Source organism: Perissodus microlepis, chromosome 10, assembly GCF_051167445.1.
Source record: "Perissodus microlepis isolate ML-2025 ecotype Zambia chromosome 10, ASM5116744v1, whole genome shotgun sequence".
Classification (NCBI taxonomy): Eukaryota; Metazoa; Chordata; class Actinopteri; order Cichliformes; family Cichlidae; genus Perissodus; species Perissodus microlepis.
In genome coordinates this window covers 13,487,519-13,511,421 of record NC_140470.1, presented here as the reverse complement: position 1 = coordinate 13,511,421, position 23,903 = coordinate 13,487,519, and the positions used below count along the sequence as shown (strand labels likewise).

The following is a 23,903-nucleotide window of genomic DNA, read 5'->3' as shown; positions in this document are numbered from 1 at the left end:
TGAAATGAAACCGTCAAAATAATTTGACACATTCTCAGGAGACATTGCCTGTCCTCAGTTTTCTTGGCTCTTAATTGTTGCTTTAAGTGATTCATGTTTGGGTTTTCCTTCTTTGTTGTAGCTTTTTAGGAATCTCTCCCAGTTAGCCAACTGTTGAGTCATATGGTAAAGGGCCACTTCACCTTAGCGTCCTTTTATTACGAGTTTGTCAACAAATACCTGTCGCTAAACCGCTGTTCATGTTACTACATTGATAACAGGAGCGTGGGTTATATCTCACATTGCACTGGCTGTTTTCATCACTTGTGTATTGATGTTGTTACTGTAACATCTGATACTTTGAAATCCAGCATGGTTGGTGCATGGGTCTTTTTTTTTTTTTTTAAATGAGAAGAATAATATTTCATGCAGTTTGGTTGCGCTCACACAAAACGTGCATTCTGTGGATGGTTAATTGAGAGAAGAGTTTCCCAGAGGCTTTGATTTGTATCAGCAGCGAGTAGTGATTATGTTCGAGTATCTACAACAGTTACAAACTCCATCGACATTCCTGGCTGCCATCTAATGCAACATGACTGCGAAAAGTACTAGTCGTTTACTTAAACACAGTACTCTCGGGTTTCAAAGTAAATATAGTGGAAAGGACATATTTTTGACACATCACTCTGCCTTGTGTGTGTGCGTGTGCTTGACTAGACTGGGTGTCATTCAGCTGCGATCTCATTTTGGTTGAAAAGGTTGGTTCATCACAGAATCAGACATTAGGCGCATACATGCATCCGCTCAGGATAATGTTATTGTCCGTACTGTAGTGTCCAAATATGAGGGTTATATAACATAAAAAATAATAATAAAAAGACAAAGATTGTTCAGGACTTCAGTGCCATGGACAGGCCTCAGGTGACGTAGTATATCTCTATCATGTCCTTTCCTCTTGCTGGCTGTAGGATATAATGCACGGACATGACGTCCACCTCTGCCCCCTCCACCTTCTCCTAAAGTTCACATAGTCTTACACATGTGTGGGTTTGTTTTGAGTAAATCCTCCCATTTTCAACCTTCACATTCAGAACCGACTGCTGTCATCTGGGCCTCCTGTCAGCCTTAGAACCTGCAGCGCATTATTTGACAAGGTAACTCCTCCATATTACTATCCACATGACTTATCTCTGCATTGGCCTTGAAGCTAAATTCAACTATTTGACCTCCTACTATTGATTATGCCATCTGGCTAATGCAAAATGCACACAATATTTCACGGGGGATTGATTGGATCTTTTTGTTTTTGATGTTCCAGATATATTTGTTATCTACCACAAAGAGCATCTGTTAATTTTTTTTTTTGACTGGATCGTGTAGCAGAGCAGTGGCGCATGCCACAGAGGGTTGTGATGACTGTCAAACTGCATGTATGAGCTCATACTCCTGAAAATTTAATCCAGTAATTTGCCTGTAACTTCATCACCATTGTAGACATTACCGCATGGCTCCCTTGCTGGCTAACTGCTTACAGTTAGACAGACAGCCTTTCCTGTACTGCAGTCTTGGCCCAGCCCACTTTGGAGCAGGTCAGAGGCCCAGTATGTCTGAACGAAGGACTGAGACTTTTCCCTCAGCCAGACCCTTTCCCTTTAATCACTAGAACTAAGCTGCACTGCTTCATTTATGCATGACAAGACTTGAAATAGATGAAGTGTTTCCATTCCATAAGAGGAAGATGATCCAAGGCAAGTAGAGTTTTGGATTAGAGGGGGAAAAGGCTGAGCATTAGACATAATAAATATGTCTGGGGCTTATTAATCACACTTGTTAAAAGGTAACTTCCATATCAACGGTATGTCTGCAGCTCACCACCATGCTGCACACCGCTGCAGTATGCTATCTCTTACAGTCAAATATTTAACAGTTTGTTACTTAAAAAATTCATTTTCATGGCACACCTTACCAGTCCCCACAACTCAAAATGCTTCTGATAAACTGCACTGGATGCCACCTCACTCTTCTCTCTTTAGCTCACACCTGACTTATTCTTTCCTTTGCTATTAACATTTTTTTTCTGACAATTAATCCTGATTTGTTTTTGCTGCTTTCATGTAAGTGACACTGAAAATTGTTTTGGCTTCATGCTAATCGCACGCTAACTTAAAATCAGTTTTGAATGCTATCTTTATTAGTCTCGGCGTACTTTTGGCCTTTAGTAATCTGATTATGTATATATGTTGCACAAAATCCTTTTGAACCTGAACTGGCCAAGAATCAGATCCTGCACTTTGGCTGGTTTGGGGTCTACAGACTGTTCACAAATAGCAGTAACAAAGCAAAACTGTAAAAGAAAAAACAATGGATACGTTTAAGAATCTGCACTTTTCTTTTCATTCTCTTTCTTTCATTCACTGGCACATACATCTACATACATCCACACTGACTTCTAACTCTACCCTCCAGGGTGCCAAAACATCAACAACAGAACCCCCAATTGCTCCGCCTGTGTCAGAGGAAGAGGATGAGGAGGAAGAGGAGGAGGAAGAAGAGGAAGACGATGAGGACGACGACGACGAACTGCCCCCGGTCATTGCCCCTCGACCGGAACACACCAAATCTGTTAGTTGGCATCGTGCGCTTTGCAGAATTGTTGCGCTGTGATACCTCTGCAACTCCTTTGATATCTTGCTTCTCTTGCAGATCTACACGCGCTCCGTCATGGATCCACCAAAGCCTCCCACCCCCGTGAAAGAGGTGCTGACTCCACCGGAGTCGCAGGTCCAGCCGGAGAACACGCCCAACACAATGTATCGCCACACCGACCGGCAGAAGAAAAAGTCCAAAATGACGGACGAGGAGATTCTGGAGAGACTCAGTATGTACAGTTACAGCTCCATGTTCTTACGCACTGCCCTCTCCACACTTCTGTGGATAAATTTAGGAAAGACAGCCTCATCTATTTGCCCAAAATCCGTCACATTCATGATTATTGCCAAGCACAAAAATATAAAATATAAACTCCTTTGAAGTTAAAATCTGTATATTCATTATAACAACTCTGAGGACGGACCTTTTGTGCTCGGCACTAGCTAATGCTCTGATGTGTCTGTGTGTGTGGCCTGAGCTGTGCGCTGTACTGATTTAAAAAGAGAGGCTGAATGTTTGGTTTCCAGTGGCTGTTTTCCATATATTACATCTAGTACACAACCTCTATATTTGGTAGAATAATTCAAAGGAACATGAAATAGTGGATTTCTCCCATCTCTGCAATGCAACTTTAGCTGAAATACCCAGAAAGCTCTGTGTAGTAGATGTGAGTGTACATAAGCTCTGTGTGCAGGGTCTGCCTGAAATGAAAGGCCATAAAAACATTTCCTTTTTTTTCTTTTTTGTGTGCCTGTGTGTGTTTGGATGAAGCGTCTCCTGACTGCGTGCACTGACACACACAGTACAGGATAATCATTATATATCTGCTTTCTCTCTGTCTCAGGGAGTATTGTGAGTGTGGGGGATCCCAAAAAGAAGTACACACGCTTCGAGAAAATAGGACAAGGGTAAGTCTTTCCATGATCATCAACCAGCCGTCACAGTTACTGAAATAGAGCAATTTCAGGAACAGCCAGCCTCTGCAGGAGATGGGGAGCTGTAGTGACCACTTCAGGGGGGCAGAGGCAGAGGGGAACTTGGCTGAATTACTGGAAGAAAAATAAGTAGAGAGGAAATGAAAACTCTATCCCAAAAAGGCCAAGAGCCAGATTAGCTCTGCCATTTTGTGTCTCTCCCTTTATCTCTCCTTGTCTTTTGTTCTTTTTAACACTGTGGCTTTCTGTCACTCTCCCTGTACATATGCACAGATAAAAGTGGTGTTGCTGTTATCGGCTCTGACGCGCTCACCTTTTCCATATTGGATCAGGAAGCTTTTATTTAAACAGTAGATGATTGTATATTTATTCTTTGTCAGGCTGACTTTAACTTTAAAAAAATGTGCCTCATTATTCAGAGTTGTACAGGTGTAGCTGACAGCAAGAGACAGAGGGGGGAAAACAAAGCCTCAATTCACAGTGGAGGTTTTTTCTTGTATTACAAGTTATGCTTCCTAATAAGGACAGATTGGCTGCATACCATTCCTTTGAGCAGCTATTGGAAGCAAGTGTGTGTGCTTGTCATTGCTAAGGTTTAAATTAGGAAATCTAGCTCATTAAGAAGAAGAAAAAAAACATCTCTGGCATGAAGTGTGGACTTTTTCCCCACTATGTTAATTCACAATTTCATAACATCATTAGAATACAACTTAATTTTAGACTTGTCTCCATATCAAAAGAAAAGGAAAAGGGAAATTTGGTCATACTAACACACTACAGTTAGCATCTGCTCATGCAACAGTGCAAAGGTCCATGAGATAGTGACTCTGAACATGAGATCAGTCTGATGTAATGCAAGTAAAACCTGATTTATATAAGTCTGCCCTCGGGGCTTCTTTGTCACACCTCGTATTTTAATCCTGAAGGTCTCTGAATAATGTAAAAAGTCACCACTATTTGCAGTGCTGGTCTAATTTTGATCTTGTGTTTTGCAGAGCGTCTGGGACTGTGTACACTGCCATCGATATAGCAACCGGCCAAGAGGTATAACATACTGTAAACTGCTCAAAAAATGTAAAGGAACTCTTTATAATCAGAGTACAGCATCAACCCCCAAAACAGGAATCGTTTTACAGGTGGAGGCCACTGACATTTTTCCCTCCTCGTCTTTTCTAACATTTTGTCCCACTAGTTTTGCATTTAGAATGAAGTGATACCTGAACCCTTCATAGGTTGCACAGGTAATCCCCCAGGATGACACATCAGTATGTGCCATTGACAGTCTTAAGAGCATGGAGGAGATTCCAGGACATAGGCAGTTCCAGGACGTAGGAGAGCTGGACAGGGCCGTAGATAGTCCCCAACCTAACAGCTGGACCGGTATCTGCTCCTTTGAGCAAGGAGGAACAGGATGAGCACTGCCAGATCTACAAAATGACCTCCAGCAGGATGCTAGTGTGAATGTCTCTGACCAAAACAATCAGAAACAGACTACATTGTCAGACCCTATGCTGGTGCAGTGGGTCCTGGTTGCCTCCTGGTGCACGACAAAACCCAGCAAGAGTATGCAGGCAATACCTAGCAGATGAATGATCCCACATTTGCCTGACCTAAATCCAATTGAACACCTCTGGGATGTTGTTTCAGCCCATTCAATGCTGCCAGGTTGTACCTCAGACTCAGTGATGCCTTGGTCCAGATCTGGGAGATCTCCCGGGACACCTTCGTCTCATTAGGAGTATGCCCCAGTGTTGTCAGGCATGCATACAAGCACGTGGGGGGCACACAAACTGCTGAGTAGCATTTTGAGTTTCTGCAGTGACAATTCAGCAGAATAGATTAGCCTGTCGCATCAGTGTTTCACTTTGATTTTCAGGATCTTTGATTTCAGCCGTCTTTAAGTTGATAATTTCCATTTCCGTCAAACGATGCGGCATCCTTATCCAGCAAGACTTTTTGTTTTTGAAATGTTCCTTTCATTTTTTGAGGAGTTTATTTAACAACATTAACATTCTGTATATTGTTTCTTTTTCCTTACCGAGCCATCGGGGAACTTATTGTACACCCAGTATATCTTGTCTGTTTTCTCAGGTGGCCATTAAGCAGATGAACTTGCAGCAGCAGCCCAAGAAAGAGTTGATCATCAATGAGATCTTGGTGATGAGGGAAAACAAAAACTCCAACATAGTGAACTACCTTGACAGGTTTGATTTCACCTGTAGAGTCACAGAAATAAGTAGAAAGATTTATGCATCTGTGTTAAATCTACACCGTAGGTGTAATGAGTTAATTATGGTAATTAATTATAGTTGTTAATTTCTTCATTGGACACAGTTAAAGCTTGATGAGCTGAAGAGTCGTAGTGGAGATTTTTTCCTCTTATTCCAGCCTCACGTTCTATGCAGTCACCTGCTTACTACATATATGTTGCTAGTTCCAATAACCAAACATTACACTACAAATTAATATGGATTTACTGTTATTACTTAAGTTTACAAGTAAACTTACCCAGTGTATAAATATAACTTTGCCAGTAGCAGCTGATCTGTGATCAGAACAAAGTTGATGCAGTTGACTGTAGAGTGATTTTGGCCTAGTGTGTATTATAGTTACCTTAATGACATTGAAAAATCCTCTCAGCCTCCTTTTCTTCCTCATCTCCTCCTCTTTCTTGCTGTTCTTCTTCTAATGGTAGTCTCATTTCATCTTAAGACATTACTGACACCTACTGTTGTAAAACCGTATAAGCATTCAGCAAGGGCACTCAGCTCATGCAGCTTTCGAGCATCTGTTCCACTCGGCTCTTTTTTTTGCTTTATGTCCCTTTGTCCACAGCTAGCGGTAGCATGCTTTAGCTCTTGCTTCTTGTCGTAGACTGCTCTGTCATCTCATTTTCTGGGCAAGGCTTGAGACTCGATTTGGCAAAGAAATATTAAATATGTGTCTCTCACTTTCTCTTTTATTAGTTACCTGGTAGGAGATGAGCTTTGGGTGGTGATGGAGTATTTGGCTGGAGGCTCGCTGACAGATGTAGTGACTGAGACCTGCATGGACGAAGGCCAGATTGCAGCAGTCTGCAGAGAGGTAAGAAGCCAAGTTTAGACCAGCACTGCCAGATGACCCTAATATTAAGGTGGACTCATGTAGACAAGTTTACGCATTTTACCCAGCCTAGAGAAAAGGACCGTCTAAATTTTTCCTGAACACAGACTTTCTTTCGTAGGTGAAGTTAGTAATGTTTTTTTTCTCTTCAGTGTCTGCAAGCTTTGGACTTTCTACACTCCAACCAAGTTATCCATAGAGATATAAAAAGTGACAACATCCTCTTAGGGATGGATGGATCCGTGAAGCTGAGTAAGCATTTATTCATTTTATTCAATAAACTTTGGCTTTGGTGTGGAGTATGATCAGGTTTAGAGACACTGTGTTGTGTTAAATGAAAGACTGCTGGGATCAAATAAAAAGAATAGAAATGCACGACTCAATGTTAAAACACCCTTCCGTCTCTCTGTCTCCCTCTCTCTCACTTCCTGCAGCCGACTTCGGCTTCTGCGCTCAGATCACTCCCGAGCAAAACAAGCGCAGCACGATGGTGGGAACGCCCTACTGGATGGCACCAGAGGTGGTGACTCGGAAAGCGTACGGCCCGAAAGTGGACATCTGGTCTCTGGGAATCATGGCGATAGAGATGGTGGAGGGAGAACCACCTTATCTGAATGAGAATCCACTCAGGGTAAGAGCCAAAGCACAGCCACAACACGGAGGCTCAGTAGCCGTCTATGGTTCTTACAGTTTACGTGGAGATAAAATATTCGGATGTCTTTTTTCTGCGGTCCTTGCATGTTTGACCGCGATCATCTTCCCAGGCGCTCTACCTGATCGCAACCAACGGGACTCCAGAGCTGCAGAATCCAGAGAGACTATCATCTGTGTTCAGAGACTTCCTCAACCGCTGTCTGGAGATGGATGTGGACCGCAGAGGTTCTGCCAAGGAGTTGCTCCAGGTAAAAACAGAGACTTGAGAAATAAACAGTATGTAGACACACTACCATCTGCTGCACTTTGACGGATATATCCAACTATGTGAGTGATGTGGTGTAAACAAGCCATAATTCTTACTACTGCACAAAACCAAATTGAGCACTAACAATTGAAGCTCAAAGTGTTGCATTTTGGCATTCATCATCTTGTTCTTTTAACAAAATTATCTTTTTGGATAGGCAGGTCATGTACTAGGTTATCAACTTTTGTTAGTTACCCTGGAAACTGGATAATGATTCTTGGATAATGATAATAATAATTTCTCTCACCCCAACCGGTCGCAGCAGATGGCCGCCCCTCCCTGAGCCTGGTTCTGCCGAAGGTTTCTTCCTGTTAAAAGGGAGTTTTTCCTTCCCACTGTTGCCGAAGTGCTTGGTCATAGGAGGTCATATGATTGTTGGGTTTTTTGTCCTCTGAATGTATTATTGCAGGGTCTACCTTACAATATAAAATGCCTTGAGGCAACTGTTGTTGTAATTTGGCGCTATATAAACAAAACTGAATTGCATAGAATAATATGATTCTAAGCGTACTATATTAAATCTACTCTTATGCTTGTTTTAATAATCATAATTTTATTTTTATGATATTGCAACACTCTTTGGATTCATAGGTACATTTGTAAAAATTATTTTTTGCATTTTCAGCATTCTTTCCTCAAGTTGGCGAAGCCTCTATCCAGCCTGACGCCCCTGATTGTAGCTGCAAAGGAAGCCATAAAGAACAGCAGTCGCTAAGGATGTGCTCTCTGTCCGCACCCAAGGCTGGAGCCCCGCCTGCGATGAGTGCTTTCATCACATCCAGGGGCTTGGGTGTATGGGTGTATGGGGGGCGGGTGACGTGACAGTGACAGCACAAGGAGGGGTTTGTGTGACTTACAGTGACAGCACAAGGACAAAAGACCCCCAGGCCTCAAATGTAGGATGGACATCTGGCCTTGCAGCGTCTCGGCCCATGCTGCTGAAAAGACCTTGTCTCCCCGTTTACTCCTCCAGCACTCTGTACATGTAGAGCAGCCTATCACAAGTGTGTGTGTGAGTGTGTGGGTGTGTTGGCCTGCGTGCGCGTATACAAACTGTGCACATTTCTTTGTGTCGTACGTCCTGTTTGGGAGGCGGTTGCTTCCCAAACCGAAAAAAAAAAAAACATGAGAAAATTGAAAAGAAAGCGTGCTCATTTTCAAAAAGAGGCTCCAAGAGCGACGAGGAGAGACAAAAAAACTAAACTTGAAGAGCCTGAATTTCCTTCCCTGGCAAGCTTTAGGCTTGATTTTCCCTCCTCCAGTCCTTCCCTTCATGGTGCACCGTCGGGCCACACCTGCACCTGCAGGGACTGACTGATGTGAGAGCGTGATTCTGGACCCAGCCTTTGCCTGCATGACTACGGCTCTGTGGAAAAAACATAGCTACTCCTCTGCAGACTGTCACATCTCAAGGTGGAATATTTTTGCATTTTCTGTGTGTCTGTGTGTGTGTTTGTAAATGCGTGTAGTAGGGGTGCCACTACAGGGGAAAAAGTCAGGAATAATTTCACATGACCTATGCCAGCTTTAAACACCCTTTATTAATCCATTTCATATCGGTGAAGAGTTGGAGTTGGCGACGGTTGCCTGCGGTTTTGGCTGTTTCCTGTTGCAGACACACATGATCACTGATACCAGAGCCAGAGCTGTGTGCTTGAGATGTTTATATTATGGAGATCTGTCATTTACTCATCCTAGAAGATGGTCATCTACAGTAAGTTGGAGGTCCAGCGCCACACTCAATCACACCCAAGGATGCCCCAAGAATCACAGTGTCCTTAGTCAAGATACACCCAACAAACAAATGATGTGAACAAAAAATATATTTATCCAATTGAAACTGACAAACACGACATAAAGGGAAAGTACTTCAAATGCATGTGTTGTGTCCAATGAGCCACTGACCACCAGCTGCCCCTCCTTCCTTCCCTCCTTCCTTCCGTCCTTCCTTCTTCCTTTTTGTACTTATGATGCTGCTCATTCATGCTTTTTTTTCCCCCTCATTTAATCGGATGTAATGCAAATTCTTTCTGTGATATTTACATTTTATCACCTTTTGGGTGTGCGTCGGATCAAAAAGAGGGGGATGTTATCAAGGGAGTGAAGCAGGAAGCAGGGAGTGCCATTTCACGATTGTACCTTGTCCTATAGCGCTGAAAACCCTAGCCGAGGTTCACATTGATCGCCATCATTCCTTCCATACTGGGTTTGCTTAAACTCACTCCTCTGTACAGAAGTTTAGATTTTGTGTCTGTATTTGCTGCCTTCATTGGACATTTCCCATGTAGCATCCCCCCCCCCATGTGTGTGCGCGTGTGTGAGTGTGTGTGTTAGGGGGCTACCTCAATCTGCACTAGAAGATGCCTCACTCGTGTTGTCCACCTTGACTTTGAGGTGCAGGGTAGCTGCTTAGTCATATTGTACCTCCACTGTCCAGCGCAGAAGATGAAGGAGTGATGTGAGACAGGAGGATGCAACAGAATCCATGCATGTAAAACAAACTATACACTGTATGTCATCTTCAGATAGGTTAAGATTGTTAGGATATGTATGTATGTATGTAAATATGACGGGAACCCCCACTTTTTTTCATAACTATGTAACTTAAAACGACAATATTCAGGTTGCTCTGTGGTATGTATCAATAATTGTTTTGCACCCTGGAAATAGAAGAGAAAAAAAGAGAGAAAAGCAAACACACAAACGCCGTCTCTGCACTCCTGGATCCACCTCTCCTGTTTGGGCTTTATAGGACACTCCTTCATCCGGACAGAGAGCCGATGAATGCGGCACTCTGTGTGCGGGCCCACACAGTCTGTCCTGAATACCACTGCTGAGTGTTTGTGCGTGTGTGTGCGTGTGTGAGTGCGCATGGTAGGTGTGGGTGGCCTGTTAGGAAGCTTCGCCAGCCCTGGGACATCTGGCCTCTGCCCCATGTACAGGTCTGAACTATGAGCACAAAGGTGAATTTCGGGACGAGAGACACCGCTGACGTGCCCCCTTTTCTGTGGTTGCTCCTGTACATTCCTATCTTCTGAATGTGTAAACCTGTACACGTGGTGTGAAAATTCCTCTATTAATGTCTATCAAGAGAATGGAACAAAGACAAAAAATGTTACTTTTTAAATTATTATCTTTATTATTATTATGATTATTATTACTACTACTCTTATTATTGTCTAGCTTTGTAAAACTGCTGATCCATCTGGCATACCTCAGCAGGCCTTCCCCCATCTTTGGAAAAGGACAAATGAGTGAAGGGGAAATGAGGTTTTGGATAAACTATTTTTAATTGTGGTTGAAGCAATAGACTTTTTGAACTTTGAATTGTGCATGGCTGTGTCTTGAGTGTCCAAAAAACAAAAAAAAACTGAAGGAAAAAAAAACAACAAAATATTGCAGTTTGGGAACTGGACTGAAATAAAATGAGGAAGAAAACCAGAGTCGTAGCAGTGTTTGGTCTTAGGATTTCTTTTAATTTTTGTTCCATTGAGGATTTTCTTAGTACTCATGAGAACGAACCATGATTGTAAACTGCTGAGGGAAAGAAACAGAAGAGGAATGCATACGTGTATAACACCAGGTGTAGCATGTAACACGTTACTCTGTAAAAAGGCGACTGTACAGGCCGCGACCTTGGTAACTGTGAGGCCTGAAGGACAAATACTGCCATGTTTCTCACAGTGTCGTATCAGAATAATCGGGGTTACAAACACATGATAAAACATTATAAAAGCATGAATTTAAAAAAAAAGATCAAAAGTAACGAAAAGGGAGAGATTTTCAGTTTGTCCCATAATTCCCTGCTCACATAAATTCACCTTCATACAAATGCATCCCGCTGCTGGTTTTGATGCTTGTCAAATAAGTTAAAGCTGAGAAAGGATTCAGCCCTCTCTCCGGTCATATGGCAGTCAGCTGAACCGAGGTGACGATCCTTAGGCCGATGATGCCGGGCATCTGCCGTCCTTGATCTGTGAGCTGAAGCCTCTGAGGTTCGGTGGGGTCGTTCACTGACCCGGACAACACGACTTGGCCCATAAATTCATCCTTCACTGCGTTGCTGTTCCACACCTGAGGAAAAACGGTCAGTTTGAAATATATTTATCTCCACACTCTAAAATTTAATGGCAAAACAAATGTTTTCACTCATTAAACAGATTAGGAATTTAACATTTGCACATGCAGGATGAGACTTGGTCCAATATGCAAATTAGGCTAGAGGTGTAAAAAAATGTATTGTTGTTGTTTTGGCTTTTATGAGCAGAGACAGCACTTAGTTTACATTTGATGCAGAATTGTGTGTAAGACTTCAGGTAAATTGAAAGTTTGTTCACTGTTAAAAGCTGGGAAATTTGTTTTCTTATGCTCTTGAAGCCTTTTACAAACTCTTTAATGAAAACTTTACAGTCTTTGAGATTAAAATAACGCTGATCTCTGAAAAGCAGACATGTCTGAGAGGCTTAGTTTCAACCGGACAGAGGTGAGAAATCCCTTTGCTCCACCAGTCACTGAGAATAATTCCATTAAGCAGGACTAATGAGATAGACTGCATATTACCTGCACAGTTATGGGCTTGCTCAGCTTTTTCCTGTAGAAAACACCGCTAGTTGCAAACTCTGGGTTTAAGGTGTCCTTGTGGATGGTGGATTTGACTGACTTGCCCTCACATGATATGATCACGTAGGGGTCTGCACCTGCGTGAAAGAGAACCAGATTGGTGGATTAAAGACTCATCACGCTGAACAGAAGTGTTATAGCAGGAAGTTTAACTTGTGGAAAGTCTTCTAACCTCCTGTGCGGTCCTGATTCTGCAGCCCCTCAGCTGAATGTACATAGACATGAGTCACAGCTTGTGGGTAACCAATGATTGAACTCCAGCATTTTACCTGTGGCTTGTCCGCTGTCAGCTCCCTGTGAGAGTAGAGAAGAGTCAAGAGTTGGCAATGTGGCCTTGTTCTTACTAGAGGCAAACTGAGAGAGTGGAACAGTAACATTACACCTATGATTCATAGACAAGCCTGAGTGGATGACCTGTATTATTAATGAGTGACTATGAGTTGCTGTGCCAAAAAGAAACGAAACAAAATCTGGCAAAATAAAATATTTGGCCAAGAAAAGCAATAGAAGTTACTGTAAATCACATTTAAAGGGTCCCTATTTCCCAAAACACTAATTTGAATGTTTTCTTGGAGAATTCCTATTCATGTCTAAAAACGTACAAACAGCTCCCATATCCGTCACTTTCCCAGATAAGTGCGTTATTTTTTAGAGTTATTAATATTACATTTTTGTCTGACAAACTCAGCTACACACTGTTGTTGGCTTGACCTCACATCTACGGCATTGTCCTACCTGCAGCTGGACTCCACATCAGTGAAAACCCGGAGCATGAAATCGCCCAGCGTAAAAAGCTGGAAGGTGGTGGGGAAGATGACATATCGACCCTGAGTCAGACTGATCCTCATGAACACTGTCCGAGCATTGATGTAGGTTGACGTATTTACACACTTTTGGGTCAGGATGTCATGTAAACGATACTTCCTGTTCAGCTCCACCTGGAAAATAATTTGATATTTTGTGAGCATAATTTACCAAAATCCTGTGCAACACAGTTTGGAGCTACTTCAATAAATTTCAAAGGAAATTGCAAGTGACACATGAAAATATCACCTAAGAAGCATATAGTACGCTCAAAATGAATGCAGCTTGGCATACAGGGTGAGCTTGACTGCAAGATTAGCTTGCAAAAACAATTGATCAAAATAATACAACGTAGCAAAAATATACAAGATTACATAAATTACGTCTACTATACAAACAAATCTGGGTAGCAGAATTTCATTTTTCCCTGTTTAATTTATAGCCATTTTACTTAAAGGTGATTTGAACTCTAATGAACTGCACTTTTTACTGCATGAAGGAGCAAAACCTTCCGCTCCACCGCAGTCAGCTGCATCAGTATAGTAGCAATCCGAAAAAGTACCTGGGCAGAAAAATGACTTTTAAACTGCATTTTGCTAATTTTGTACTTAATTAAACTACATTTGAATTTGTGCCAGAGTCAACGAATACATGTTCTTCTTGTTCATTATAAACTTTAATTGATGCCTTTAAACAGCGTAGTAAAGAGAAGTGGAAAAGATGCTTCACACTTAGAGTTTTCTGCCTCCTGGTGGCACAAAATAGAAACAATAATTGAATTTTAACACGCGCATTACTGTGTTGACTGATCGGCTTCTTTCTTCTTGTTTTTGAAAAAAAAATAATACAATGGCATTAAATGTGATTTATTTTTTTTTCACCACAAACAAAGCAGACAGGAATCTAATCGTAACATCTGTGGTTTAGAGGAAGTGCCCGATAGAGGAAGAGGACACATTACTTGTATGATAAACATACATGAGAAAGGTTAAATAAAGATTTAACATTTCACTTCCACAGTGGGCCACGCGCACACGGCTGTTTCTGTTCTCTTTCTTTTTTTAATTAAAAGCTTTTTATGGTGCTGATATTCATTCCTGTCCAGAGTTTTGGCAGCACTTCTATCAGCGTGATAATAGTGCACAGTGTGTGTCTGAACTTTGCCATGTCTCTGTCAACTAAAGTCTCATTACAGGAAATGGGCTGTCAGTTTTGTCACACTGGGTCTCATGGTCTCATTTAAAGGTGACAATCTACTCGCAACATGCAGGACAACATCAAGTTTTAAACCCGTTTCTGGAACATACCCCAGCTTGTAGTGATCGGCACTTATTGTATCTTGTGTCTGTTTCAGAACTCAGTGTATCCATGTATTTCATACTTTTCAGCTTTTTTTTTTTGGTCTGGTTATGATTTAGCAGACATAACACATGAGTCCTAAATAATCCCTGCACACTGCTGCACAAGAACACAGGCATCCGAGCCGTCTGAAATCATCACAAAGATTTGAGTTTGGTGTTCGGTTCCACGCTGCTTTTCAGCCTGAAGCAATCACAGAAAGTATGTGGTACCTTTTTGTGTTTAATCATTTATGGTTCAGGCTGCTGAAATGGTCTGTTTTGGTTCTGATAAAACACTCAAGGAGTGTAAGTTGTTGGAAAAAATAAACTTATCACTGTTTGGTCATTAAATGAGAAGAGAAAGTCAATTCAAACCAGATTTTTTTGACCAAAGTGATGCCAGGATGGGGTGAAAAGGCTTTGCTTTTGACCAAAATAAACTGAACTTTGATTAATGTTTTCATTCCAGACAAGAATAATGGGCTGTTCACTAAATGTGGGACTGCACTGTAATATTATCCCTCATTTCTAGTCCTGCATATTGAGACAATTTGACACATTTTGACTTTCTTTAGACTTTAAACATTTACAATAGCTATGAAGCTGTGAAGAAAGTCCCCTCAAACTCAGCACACACAGCAGACATTATTCTGACAAATGAGTATGACATGTTTGGCTATATTTTAAGCATTCCACATCTCCCACAAACACAGTCTTTCCCACATATGGAAGGGTTACATGACACTGTGATACCTTAAAGATGCCAAAGCCAATGGTAAGGTTTTCTCCGTGACCTTGAGGTCTGTGGATTTTCATGTCTCTCTGTTGCAACGAGATGAGGACCTCATCAGTCTCCTTTGTCACATCAAATAAATACTGCAAAAGAAGTTGAAATGGAGTCATCACAGATGTGTACACATACATGAACAGAGGTGATGTAAGGAGAGAGGTCATCCAGAGCCTGCTGTACCTGTGGGTTCTGCAGGAATGTCCGTTTGTGGTTAGCACAGCCCCCACAGCGGTTTAGAAGTGGGTCAGCATTTTTGGACCAGCTGCCAAAGTGCACGTACTCATGCCAAGTCTTATGGACGCTAATCAATGAAGTATTTATGACACGGCACACGTCTGCATCAGTGAAGAACTTGCACCAGTCTGTAAATGACATCCTGAAGATTTGAACGGAATCTATTATTAAAATCTGGAAAAGTGGGATAAACTGTCCTGAAATAGTGCTGTGATTGAGGAAATTCATCACTTACCAGAACTCTCCATCATCCTCCACTGTGATGCCAAGCTTATGCCTCTCTGTGTCACCAACCTTTGCCCATTCCTCAGAACTGGCAAACAACAATAAAGCAAGGCAGAATGTTTAATGCGCTTACAAACAGCGCACAGATCAAAAGACATTTTTTCATTTTTGGAAAATTGCCTGTCTGAGCCAGTAGCAAAAGTTTCCACAGAGACTTTGTAACACTGAAAAAATAAAAATACCTGAAACTCCTTTTATTGTTCTCTGTAAAAGTCTGTAAATAGTTCAATCTAAAATGCTGTAACATCCCCGAGTATTAGCCAACAACTTGCCCTAACATTAAATTACATTACAAATTTAATTTACAGACAGGTGGAGGTTTTGCCATGAAGAAGTCATTATTTGGCATTATTAGGCTCAGTCATTGTAATTCATTATTATCATGCTCTCCCAAAAACTCCCTAAAAAGGCTTTAGTTGATCCAAAATGCTGCAGTGAGAGTACTGACACGGACTAGAAATAGAGGATGTATTTGTCCCACATTGGCTTCTCTTCACTGGTTCTCTGTCAAATAAAGAATCAATTAATTAAATTAAAAATTCTTCTCCTGTTATACAAGGCTTGAATAATCATTCTCCATCTTATCCTAAAGACCTTGCATTAGTGTATACCCCATTAGAGCACTTTGCTTTCAGACTGGGGGCTTACTTGGGGTCTCTCAGGTATTTAAAAGTAAAATGGGAGGAGGAGCCTTCAGCCTTCACGCCACTGTGGAACCAGCTCCCAGTTTGGACTCAAGAGACAGACACCCTCTCTACTTTTAAGATTAGTATTGAAACTTTCCTTTTTGATAAAGAATATAGATAAGACTGGCTCTGATTGTTAGGGTCTTTATAGCTTCTTCATCTTCCAATGTAAAGTGCCTTGTGGCATCTGTTGTGATTTGCTACATAAATAAAATTAAATGTCATTGAACTATTTGAACCAACGAACCACAGCTCTGTTTTCCATATGAATCCAAAAAACACAAAAACAAGTTTGTAAGGCAGACAGCGTTCCATTTAAAAAGGCTTTGAATTTTTTTGGCACAGTGTCTGCTGAAATCAGAACACATAGCAATGACAAAATTAACTATAACAAGCTTCCTGCTCACCTGTCACTCCAGGCTCCTTTCCATTCAATCTTACCCCAGGGGTTTCTCATACGGATCAGAGGAATGGTTTCATTCTTGAAGTAGGCCAGCAGCCCATGACCCAAACGAACCCTCTTCACTGCAGTTACTGAGTATGCATGGCCTTTCACGAGCCCGTTCATCATCTTGAACTCAATTTCATGAGGCTGTGCCTGTAATATTTTGCAAACAATTACTATCCGCATGTTTAAAGTGCTTAAAACACAAAGACGTGTATATTCAGAAACAGCACAGACCCTGATGGAGCAGCTTATGATTCCTCCTCGGTCGTACACCTTCAGCAGGTCATCAAAAAGCTTGTCTTGTTTTCCTTGGTCCTTATAAAATTGCCCTTCCTCTAGGCTGATGGCTTCAGATACAGCTCCACTGAAATCCACCACAGCATCACCAGTGTTTCCGCCCTCAAGGGACTGATAGCAGCCAGAGAGCCTGGGCACAGATGGTGTAAGAAATGCAGAAGTTTAGTTCAAAGCATTATAAATGCAGACGGGACCTAAAACTAAACCAAGTAAGAGTCTCCCCCCGCCCCCCCCCCAAATCAGGCTATTTAAAGTATACTGACTTTGCATAGGCCTTTTCCAGCAGAGCACTCCAGAATTCGTTGGGGTCTTTCGAGTGGCAGTAGATGAGTTCTTTGTTGATCGTAGGGAGTCGGTCATCGACCACCACGTCGATCCACTCACCAAAGATCCAGAACTGAAAGTGGAAGATTCCTGCGTAGTTCTCGGGGTGTTTGTCATCCCACTCCTGCTCCTTCCAGTCAGGAATCACCTGGTTTGGCATGCCACATCACCCAAAATGAAACGTGCCCACAACAGATAGATTTGAACAAAATCACCAAAACATAAACATACTATAGTTTAGTATACACTATAACGAGTTCAACAAAACCCTTTAAATTACATCTTTGCTCATAAAGCACTGAGTGCACGCAGAATTCAGACAAAAGATCTGCAGTTCTACATAGTATAGTGGAAGAATGCCTATTTAGTTCACATTATCTCATGACCAATAAATGCAGGTGTAATTTACCACATCTGTTGTTCTTGTGTTTTCACAGAGAGTCTGTTGTAGTGTTTTATGTGTGTTATAAAATCAAACGTTTGCAGTGGATGGCACTGATGGTCTGTTTGCTTAAATTACAAAACGCTGTAAAAAAGAATTGGCCATTAAGTTCTCTAGTTGTACCAACCCCAGGGATTTGAGAACATATAATGTGGAGTGGGTAAGACAAAATAAGTGACATAGAATGCATAGCTGATGTATCCTCACACTATCAGTTTTTCTTCCTCTGCTTCTTGCAACTAAAATGTGGAAAAAAGGTGAAAGATTTCTACAAAGGACTAAAACTTTTTGGTTGACATTTATTCTCCATCGCTAAGCCCCTCCGGTTCCTCTTCAGGTTTCCCTCTTTTCCCTCTTCTTCTTTGATTTGTATTTTATTTAAGAAAAAAAAGATAAACCCAATACAGTCAAGTTTCACAGACAATTTTCTAAATAGCTGAATTTTGTATCTCTCAGGTTTCATAGTCCCTTTGCCCTTAGCTATTAGCAAAGTTACAGTACAATATAATATGTTTGTCTGCCAGATATATTGAATATATCCATGGGAGAACTTCCTTCCTGAAACGAATACCCTGCTGCTATAGTTACAGTATTTAAGTTTTATTAATGTACAGTTATCAACTTTAATGCACCAACTCCTCGACACCCACATTAAGAATAAATCAACAAAGTTAACACACCTTCTGCCAGAGCTTTGGCTTCAAGGCCAGACAAGAGCAGGCTGCAACAAACCAGCAGTTTCCCACAACTCCCTGGTTCAAATCATGGGAGCTGATGCCCTCAACAAACAGATGAGGTTTTTGACTTATCTCCTACAACAGAGAAAATAACATGACAGACTGTTAAGACTTTAACAGTATTGAAAAAAAGTATAATTATAGGTTTAGTTTTTTCTTTTCTTACATGCTGTCTTAAAAACAAACATGTGTCTACAGGAAAATAATTGGACTGCTTGATGGATATTAGCCTTGGCCACTTACCCTGGGCCGTTTCCACTCTACCCTACCAGGAGGTGGTTTGTTATAATAGAGTGAAGCGTTGGTGGCTGGAAACTCTGGATCCTCAAACAGCGTCTTGTTCCTGATGCAGTCATTCTTCAGGTCAGCGTAGTGCTGTTTTTTGTACGGCTTCACTGAGGAGACCATCGTGCTGAAGCCTCACAGCTGCAGATCGATGAGAGACACCAGACATTTCCAGACTATGTAAAGGCAGGAGGTCCCAAAGCTGATCGTTATTGGGCAAATCCAGCTGAAACTGTTCTCGTAAATCTCAGTGCTGTTTCATTGCCAGATCATAGCAGACCGACCTTTGACCCAAAGTCCCTTGAGACAGTCTAGGTTTACTGATGAGCATACGGTGTTTACATAGCAATATGCAACTTTCTTATTAACTATATTCTAAAACAGGAAATGAAAACTTTACAGTTAGAACACATAGAGCTCACAGATAAAAAAAAAATGAAACATTTGATGTAAAGGGATTTTTAATCATCTGACAAGCTGCAGTTTTCTGATTGAATCAAGTGTTTTACACTGATTTAGATCCATCAAAACTGTTTGAAATCTTAAGAGAAAGTAAATAAAAATACATCACATATCATTCAAAGATCAACAGTAGTAACAATATTTGTGGCCAAAAGACTTTATATAAACTGGCTCGTATTGTGAGAATAATATTAATTATATTAAGGCTACATTTTACTTTGTGACAGAGGGAGTGATCATCATCACAGCTGTTTTCTCCGGGGAATGACTCTTGAACTCTTTGTCCCACTCATGTCAACTTCTGAGTGCTGTGTTTAGTCAGCATGAGCCAAAATAATTATTTTTGATAAAGCTCGATATTTCATTTTTGCCAAGAATAACACACCACAGTGTACCAAATATCCTTTACTGGAAGCAACAAGCATTGAATTAAGAAACACTTTGTAACTGTTTCTTTATAAAATCAAACAAGTAAAAAAAAAAACAGGGCAGGACAGGACAGGAAAAATGATTTAGTGTGCACAGATCTAGCAGACAGACAGAAAGAATCGAGCTAACTCCAAAACTTGAGGTGTTGAGAAAATGAGAATTTTCAGATTTTTCTATAAAGTTCAAAATCATTACAGATAACTCATTGAAGACAAGAAAACATATCTGCACCATACCTTTCAGACGGCAGGTGTGCACCTATAACTTCCTGGTCAACAACAAGGAAGTTTCCAGGTGTTGTACTTGCCTGTGGCTGAGAGCCACACCCCGGTTGTTATTGTTCTTACTGCACTGGATCTTATCGCCTTGGGATTTTACTGTTTGACCCGAATACTTTGTGATGTCATGACTCCCAGATTTCTGAAATGGATTAACAAATCATTCTGTGTCTGTGGGTAAGGGAGTACACAGAGTTGTTGGTGAGTTTGTGTTTGTGTGACTGTTATCGGTTTGAGAGTTCCTGGCTAAAGCGCTCAGACAGGCTATTTTTGGTTGGTTATTCCATTTACTCTTTTTTTTTTAAAGGACTATAAGTGTTTACGTGATGAAAACATTTGTTTCTCAACAGCACTTTGCAAGATTATGTCTCATACTGTCCTTTTAATCTGTATAATATGTGAATGGCAGTTGACATTCCCCCCATAACCGTCATATCTGCCGGCACGTGACAGTGTTGTTAGAGATACAGTTCAGTGTTTTAGTTTCATACCACAAAACCCCCCAAAAAACTAAAGCATTTTATAGTCTGAGTTTATGCTGATTTGTGCCTGGGTAAATGTAATTATTATATTGTTATAAAAATTACTTTTAAATGGTTTCAGTGTGTTACACAGTAAAAATGGCTGCTGGCCAAAACAAAGATAAATCTGAGTCATTCAGTCAAATAAAAAACAAACAAACCCAGATGCAGTAAATCCCATGAAGCCACAGTAAACCATATATACTTGTTGAATGTTAAAACTGAAAGCACTTAAGTGCTTAAAATCTTAAGAGCAACACTAACCTGTCGTCTTGTCCTTGCAGTGATGGGCTCAAACACATCCAATCGTCCCGTGGGGGCTCCTGTGAGAACTGTTTAAAGATCAGTCCCAAACTCGACACTGCAAGTTGTTACGTCCTTTCATAAAGTGTGCAATCTGGATTACCTTTTTTTCAGAACAAGATGCCGTTTCTTGAGTTTTAACTTGTAGCACCGAGCGCTTCCGCAAAGAGTAACACATAACACAGTGCCTGAGAACTGGTCTGACGAGCACCTCTGCAGCAGGAGGTGTTAGGCTGACATGGTGATTGGAAGGTGGGAGGGACGGTGGGGGACTGAAACTGAATACTTTCGGTACTACCACCCAACCCCACTAAGGTGAAGCAAGTATGAACCTGCCCTGGTTTTTTCTTAAACATTAAAACTTAGATTTAACAAACATCCAAACACTGTGTTTCCTTGATGTAGTGTTGCATATCTCTGCTAAAAAACAAAAAAAACAACAACAACAAAAACAACAACTTGCATTATTGTTCTTTAACTTTTACCATGTCTAATTGAATAAACATAACTAATAAGCCATATGTTATCCTTGCACTTTAAGTGAACTGTGGTAATAGGACAAACTGGCAGGCACTGAGTGTTCTGGGCTTAAAGAGCACAAGAAACACTTTGACTTCCCCTGACTGAGAAAAATCTTGAGTGGCTAAATCCAGGCTCGAAACTGAGGACAAACTGAGCCAACATTAATAAGGTAAATCCATAAAGGAGTAAAGGAGACAGGCCAAAAAAGAAACCGAACAGATTTTCAAAATAACAATAAATCATCTGGATTAGCTGTGATATGAGAAAATACCAAACATGAGTTTCTGATGTGATAGATAACGAGAATGAGTGTATCAGTGAGCGGGGTGATATCTAGACACACACCATACGACATGAGATTGTTTGAAAAGAAGGAAACACTTCCTGTGGTAGAAACGAGGGGCCAGATCAACGCTGTCATAACTTAAATAGTGAAAATTTTAATGAGCGCTGTCTCATGGTTTCTTCAGTAAATGAGTCACGAGGTCAGCGCTGTCAAAGCCCTCTTCCTCGTGGGAATGTATAACCGTCAGATATATTTGTTTGCCATAGAAAACACGCATGCGAGGGTGGAGTAATCACAGAAGTGTAGTTACATATCACCACTTAAAGGAGAGATTTAAATTGATCTGTTTTATCTACATCATATTTACATTGTGTCATAAAATTGGAAAAATAAAGCCAGTGAGAAATAATCATTTCTGGAACGTTTTCACAGGTTCACAGGTTCTGTGAAAACTTAAGTACACCCGATGACTCAGCAGCTTGTAGAACCACCTCAAGCAGGGATGGATGTGGAGCTTTACTAAATGACGTGTCCTTTGTGGTGTCACAGAGGATGATGTTATGTTAATTACAAACTAAACTGGACAAACCTTCACACCCTCTCCATGACGTGCTGGACGGTCACAGGAGCACATTCTGCAAATGACTCATTCTATTGCAATGCACTACAGAAGCTTACAGGAAATCATTCCTACCTGTTATACAGCCCCCCCTCTAAGGTACCTGCACTATTTTTACTTTCAGTATCTTGTATATATTGAAAGAGAAAATATATGGATATTGTGTGTTGTTCAACTTTGGAGCATTTATTTAGACACTTTCCCCCCCCCCATCTTATATTTTAATTAAGTCTGTGTAACAAAGGGAATGATGGAAGGGATTAGTGATGTATTATTTTCTGTATGACTATCAGTCTCTCGTGTCACTGTGAAGGAATTCTGGCTTTTCTTCACAACATTGCAGGACATCACTCTTAAGGTCCTGCCGCAGCATCTCAGTCTGCTGTGGCCTCAACTCTTTTCTGGGCTTCTTTTCTTTTTTTAGCCATTCTGTTGTAGATTTGATCACTTCAAAGTATCAACAAACAAAACCGGGGCTCCATACATACTTTGGTCTATAGTCACAGTCCTCTCAGGATGACTCTGACCTCCTGAAACGATCTCACAACCGTAATAAAAGTACAAATGTGGCGCAAAGGGTTTTTTTTTTTAATTTTTGCCGAGTGCAATCATGTTCTCTTGAGAATGGCTCTTTTTACTTTAAACTTTACATTTACAAGCCTACTGCTGTGGCTCCAGAAGATATTTCAGTGTTTTACAGCTTCCAGTAATGTAATATTGTGAAGTCTGAAGAGTATCACAGCTGCTTAAACTATAAGAGCAGATTTTTGTGTCTTTACAAAAGCACTCACCATCAGCCCCACCCCCACAGTACATGCCATAAATAGTCATCCTTTTCGCAAACCAGGCACATATCTACATTTGAATGACTATTTCTTTACTAAGGAAGCTGCTTACAATAGAGAATTTCTTGTTTAGTCTGATCTGAACAATGAACAACCCCGATGGATCTTGTGACATTACGCAGTTTCACTTCTTTGGCAAGTTTTAGAGTCATTACACAAAAATCTTTTCTGCAGGTTTTACATTTTTAACATTCTTTTTAAGGAAAAAGAACCTGTCAAACATTTACAGTCGTTTTAAAAGGTGAGATAGTGAATGATACATTTCTGTTGAGCTTCCTCCTCATTCTGAAACATGCCCATTTTAAAGTTAGAGTGGAATTCAAATGTTTATTTTTGTGGCGTGCCTCTTGAATGAACCTTTAACGTCATTAGAGCAAAATGCCAAATTAGGACAAACAACAGCCAGCAGATGGCAGGAGATTCATATGGCAACAAACGACAGCCAGCATCTCGCAGGTTTTGTTAAAAATCAGTGTTTGTAGTGCCATTCTTGAGTCTTACAGAAGAGAGCGCCACTGTAGAGTCTTCGATGCTGGGAGGCGGCCACGTTCTCCAGCACAGCACAACAAAAAAATTCTGTAGTCATGATCCAGACAGAAGCTGGTGTAATGGCTTTACATTAAAAACCTTTAATATTTAATATAGTTTTATAGTGTGGATTAAAAATTAAATGCACTTATGTGACTAAGCAATTATTGTACAGCACTATCATTAAATTCC

The 23,903-nt window shown here is 40.9% G+C and overlaps 2 protein-coding genes across 7 annotated transcripts in view; one reads left to right on the top strand and one right to left on the bottom strand.

The window, feature by feature from the left end:
• The window catches only part of LOC146378990 (serine/threonine-protein kinase PAK 3), a 50,856-nt gene extending 39,787 nt beyond the window's left edge, over positions 1-11,069 (top strand). For 2 of the 3 annotated variants that reach the window (XM_084942225.1, XM_084942224.1), the window contains exons 6-16: positions 1,071-1,133; positions 2,446-2,601; positions 2,683-2,857; positions 3,473-3,536; positions 4,559-4,607; positions 5,655-5,767; positions 6,530-6,647; positions 6,818-6,917; positions 7,100-7,296; positions 7,430-7,567; positions 8,252-11,069. In XM_084942225.1, coding sequence (XP_084798351.1) covers positions 1,071-1,133; positions 2,446-2,601; positions 2,683-2,857; positions 3,473-3,536; positions 4,559-4,607; positions 5,655-5,767; positions 6,530-6,647; positions 6,818-6,917; positions 7,100-7,296; positions 7,430-7,567; positions 8,252-8,341 — 1,263 coding nt within the window. In that variant the 3' untranslated portion in view covers positions 8,342-11,069. The remainder of the gene's footprint in view (positions 1-1,070; positions 1,134-2,445; positions 2,602-2,682; positions 2,858-3,472; positions 3,537-4,558; positions 4,608-5,654; positions 5,768-6,529; positions 6,648-6,817; positions 6,918-7,099; positions 7,297-7,429; positions 7,568-8,251) is intronic. The other variant, XM_084942226.1, reaches the window with a different exon arrangement.
• LOC146378989 (calpain-5-like) lies at positions 10,242-21,229 on the bottom strand. 4 transcript variants are annotated; one of them, XM_084942220.1, is made up of 14 exons: positions 21,015-21,229; positions 20,873-20,940; positions 18,877-20,229; positions 18,577-18,708; positions 17,394-17,602; positions 17,068-17,260; positions 16,793-16,983; positions 15,650-15,727; positions 15,361-15,556; positions 15,144-15,266; positions 12,982-13,184; positions 12,419-12,540; positions 12,187-12,323; positions 10,242-11,700 (listed from the first exon to the last, which is right to left on the bottom strand). In XM_084942220.1, exons 3-14 carry the CDS (start codon positions 19,039-19,041, stop codon positions 11,530-11,532), a joined length of 1,920 nt encoding a protein of 639 aa, XP_084798346.1. In that variant the 5' UTR covers positions 19,042-20,229; positions 20,873-20,940; positions 21,015-21,229; the 3' UTR covers positions 10,242-11,529. The 4 variants fall into 4 exon arrangements, with proteins under 4 accessions (XP_084798346.1, XP_084798347.1, XP_084798348.1 ...); XM_084942221.1 differs by having other exon boundaries at positions 18,877-19,059; XM_084942222.1 differs by having other exon boundaries at positions 20,873-20,931.
• Positions 21,230-23,903: the final 2,674 nt, after the last annotated feature.